General features: G+C 38.0%; 1 protein-coding gene across 1 annotated transcript in view; it reads left to right on the forward strand.

The window, feature by feature from the left end:
• Positions 1–3,203, forward strand: part of LOC144963921 (uncharacterized) — a 4,399-nt gene extending 1,196 nt beyond the window's left edge. The window contains exon 2 of the mRNA XM_078897866.1: positions 37–3,203. Within this exon, the coding sequence (XP_078753992.1) occupies positions 37–3,203 (3,167 nt within the window). The remainder of the gene's footprint in view (positions 1–36) is intronic.
• The last annotated feature ends 1,732 nt before the right edge of the window (positions 3,204–4,935 follow it).

Below are 4,935 nucleotides of genomic sequence, written 5' to 3' on the forward strand. Positions count from 1 at the left end.
CTTTATTCAGCCTGTATACATCAACATTTCCAACAGCATTTCCAAGTGTTACCATAGGAGAACTAGGCAAAATAGAGACGCTATTTGAAATCAATGTCATTGTTTATAAATATGACTTGGATCATACTCCTGGACGATACGTCGTTTTTAGGAGAAGTGCGAATACTTATTCTAATACGATGTATGTTTTACTTGTCAATGATCATTTTTGTTATATCAGAGACCTCGATAAGGCTATTAAGATATTCGGTTGTTGTCATTGTAGCAAACTTTGGACAAATCATTCGACTTTGTTACGTCACGAGAAAATATGTAAGGGAAATGCAACTCAATCTAGGTACCCGGGTGGGATTTTTCAACTTCTTCCTACCGATTTGGAGAAATTATCAGAAGCTGGAATTTGTATTGATCCTGATTACGTGTATCCGTTTAGGTGCACCTTTGATATCGAGTCTTATTTTGATAAGAATAACTTACCCAAACCGAAAGCTCAAACGAGTCGAACGATGTATCATGCTAGACACTTACCTATGTCTATAGCAATCGCTTCAAATGTTCCGAGTTACGAAAAACCCGTATGTTACATATCTGAAGGGGATCCTCAAAAATTAGTCAACCGTATGGTGTCTTACTTGGAAGAAATCAGTGTTTTTGCCTTTGCTCTTCTCAGTGAAACGACATTCAAATCCGCGTATGAACAAATTGGTGATAATCATAAATTGAAAGCTGTTTTAGATCGCTATCTTCATCAAATGATTGTAATTGGTTTCAATTCTAAAATGTATGATTTAAATGTTCTAAAAACTTACCTCGTAAAGAGATTAATGAATACAGAAAATTTCAAAGTAGTAAAAAAGAACAACAATTTTCTTTGTGTATCAAATAATAAGTTAAAATTTTTAGATGTTTGTAATTATCTTGCACCCGGATTTAGTTACTCAAATTTTCTTCAAGCCTATAATGTAACCGAACAGAAGTCTTTTTTTCCTTACGAATACTTTGACCGTCTAGATAGATTACAGGAAACGTCTCTCCCGCCTATATCAGCATTTTTCAGTTCATTAAAAAATTGCACCATTTCTCAAGAAGACTATGCGTACTGTGAGAAAGTGTGGGAAGAGGAAGGGATGAGATCAATGAAAGACTTTTTAATATTCTACAATATTCGTGACGTAGGACCAATGTTAACCGCAATTGATCGCATGACGCAATTCTATCAAGATTTAGGTTTAGACATTTTCAAAAATGCGATATCGATCCCAGGGGTCACACTCCGGTACTTATTTAAAACCATTCCTAGAAATGTATTTTTTTCATTATTCAATGAAAAGCATAAACATCTTCATCAGCTTTTAAAATCTAACATCGTTGGTGGACCGTCAATTATTTTTACACGTTATATAGAAAAGAACAGGACACGTATCAGGGGAGATAAACCTGTACAATCGTTGAAAGGCTATGATGCTAATAGTTTGTATTTATACTGTCTTCAACAAGACATGCCTAGCGGTCTGTTTATCCGACGACAGAAAAGTAACGCGTTTAAACCTGAGAAAATAGACAAGTTTGGACAGGCAGCGTTTGAATGGCTTGAATGGATGAGTTATATAAAGGGTGTTCCTATTCGTCATAAATTTAATGGAAGAGAAAAAGATCTAGGTCACGAAAAACAGGTTAAGGTCGACGGGTTTATTGAAACTGAACGAATTGCTCTCGAATTTCAAGGCTGTTATTTTCATGGCCATGATTGCATCAAAGATAAGACCACATTCTTTGGTGAAACATTTGAACAAAGAAAACAAAAAACATCTGAAAAAAATGCTTATATCAGAAACGTTTTGGGAATTACCCTAATAGAAATTTATGAATGTGAATGGAAAAAAATGAAAAGAGACCCTAGGATATCTTGTTTTTTACAGAAACTACGCCCGCTTCATAATAACTGTTTTAAAATAGGTACCCGTATCACCAAGGAATCGATAATTTCGGCAGTTGTCAAAAACCAACTTTTCGGTTTCGTTCAGTGTACTATTAGTGTACCTTCAGACCTTTACGCTTATTACGCGGAAATGCCACCAATCTTTAAAAACACCCTGGTCTCGAGAGAAGATATAGGTGAAACCATGCTTCAATACGCCGTGAATAACAATCTGTTAAAGCAACCTCGCCGCACTCTGATTAGCAGTTACCATGCTGATGGAATATTACTGACCACGCCATTACTCAAATGGTATCTCAATCACGGTCTTATTGTAGAAGATATTCAAGAAGTAATTGAATATACACCAAATGCTTGTTTTTCAAATTTTGTGCAAAAGGTTTCAGACGCTAGACGCGAAGGTGATCGTAATCCTAAAAATAGCATCTTAGCCGAAACTATGAAATTAATGGGTAACTCAGCATATGGTAAGACACTCGAGGCGCTAGATAAACATACGAAAATTACATATGCCGATGATAAAAACGTTGTCTCAAAAAGCATCAATAGCCCTTATTTCAGAAAAATGACCCCGCTGACATCGACTTTACACGAAATAGAGTCAGCAAAACGTACCGTGCTATGGACGCTACCCATTCAAATCGGATCGTTTGTCTATTCCTATGCAAAACTTAGGATGCTACAGTTTCAATACGATTTCATAGACAGATTTATTCCAAGGGCCGATTACCAACTTTTTGAGATGGACACAGACAGTCTATACGTTGCATTTTCCGACTGCGATATTCAAGACCTCTTGAAACCGCACTTAGTTGAAGAATTTTACAAACACTACCATACTTGGTTTCCGAGTGTAGCTTGTGCTAAACATGTTCGAGAATTTGTTGAAAAACAAAACAACTTTTCACCATATCCTTGTTGTTGTGCACAGCAAAAATATGACAGACGAACCCCGGGTCTATTCAAGTTAGAATATGAAGGAGACGGAGGAGTAGCACTCTGTTCAAAAACGTATATTTGTTTTGGAAAAGGGAAGTCTAAGACGAGCTGTAAGGGATTATCAAAGAGGTTGAACGATCTTACAAAAGAAAAGTATCTTAAGGTGCTACAAACGCGAAAGAGTGGAGTAGGGGAGAATAAAGGATTTCGAGTGCTAGATTCAAACGTTTATACATACACACAGCAGAGAGCCAGCCTGTCTTACTTTTATATAAAGAGAAAAGTCAGTTCCGACGGAATCAGTACAGAACCTCTATTGGTATAACAATCATGGATCCGCGCTTCAAACACCCGTTTACATGTCTGATAGCCGGTCCTTCTGGAAGCGGTAAAACTGTATGGGTCACAAAATTTATTGAGCATTTAAATCAGATGATGAGCCCGCAACCTGAAGAAATTATATGGTGTTATGGAGAGTGGCAGAGAACTTTTGAAGCGTTACAAGGGATAACTTTTATAGAAGGGATACCAAAATCTTCCTTTTGGGATGGAACCAAACACCGTCTTGTGATACTCGATGACTTAATGGCCGAAACTGATGACAGCGTAACTAAATTATTTACAAAAAAATCGCATCACAATAACATTTCAGTGTTTTATCTTGTACAAAATCTTTTCTCAAAAAATAAAGAACATCGCACTATCAGCTTGAATGCTCATTATCTCGTTATTTTTAAAAATCCACGTGATCGTTCGCAGATCGTTCAGCTGGCAAAACAACTGTATCCCGGAAAGACAAATTTTTTACTAGACGCATTTAAGGACGCAACAGACGTACCTCACGGTTATTTGGTGATCGATCTTCGACAGGATACACCTGACCATCTTCGTGTAAGAACAGACGTTTTTTCTCCTGAAAAACAAGTTGTTTATATCCAAAAGTAATGTCTGCGCGTGTAAAACGTAACGTTTCAATGTTGAAACTTCTTGGAGAGGCTAAACCCAGAGTAGCAAAAGCAGTTTTAAATGGAGCGTCACCGGATCTAATCAATACGTTATGCGAATGTGCACTGAATATATTACGCGGTAATCTTCCGCTCAGTCCAGTACAAAAGAAGCGTTTGATCAGACACAAGAGAAGTTTAAGACTTTTATCAAAAAAAGGCTCTTCACCATCTCGACAAAAGAAGCTTTTACAAAAAGGTGGTCTATTAGGTGCCCTTCTTCAACCTGTCTTGGCTACTTTAGGTGGAATACTAGCGGGTGGTTTATGAGATGGAGCATGCCAAGAAAATGGTATTGGTGGACCAGCGTCTCTTGGACTCAATCCACACCCGAAGAGAATCACCGATAACTGAACCGTCCACAGAAAAGCTTTGGGATCTTGATCAGCAGATGAAAGATATTCTAACGCGAAAAGATATGAACTCAATCGAAAAAGCAGAGTTGTATCAACAAGTGCTGTGGAAATTCTTAAAGCGGAAAGATGAACGATCACATCAGATGGTAACTAAGACCAATCCTCAATCAATAAGAACACCTGACCCAACAGAACACGACACTTTAACAAAAGATATTATTGAGAGCGTACCTATTTCGTTGAGAAAGAAAGCGGAGAGATTATTGGATTATCTCAAAAGACACACAGAGCTTGAATGGAACCCGAGAGGGGAGATTAAATATCGCGGTAATATCATCCCAAATTCAAACGTTCTTGATCTAGTCAATGACGCACTCCGCAAAAGAAAGTCTGTCAACCCTGAAGGATGGGAATATTTTGCTCGTGCTCTGCAGGAATCCAACGTCCCACGTGATCTCATCGGTCATGCTGACAGGTGGGCGTATATTAGACAACGTCCGTCGAGGAATTTAGAAACGGTTAAACCGGAGAGAACATCTGCCTGGGTCTCATTCAAATGAAAGGAGATAAAACACTACGCGCTCGCTATTACAATCCTAATCAACCGGGATCTTATGGCGGTATTAAACCGTTAAAGACTGCTACGAAACTTAAAAAAACTGTCGTCAGCTCTTGGCTTTCTCATCAAGACGCATAC

Source organism: Berghia stephanieae, chromosome 2 (genome assembly GCF_034508935.2).
Source record: "Berghia stephanieae isolate SIO BIC M18660-M18661 chromosome 2, UCSD_Bste_1.3, whole genome shotgun sequence".
Classification (NCBI taxonomy): Eukaryota; Metazoa; Mollusca; class Gastropoda; order Nudibranchia; family Aeolidiidae; genus Berghia; species Berghia stephanieae.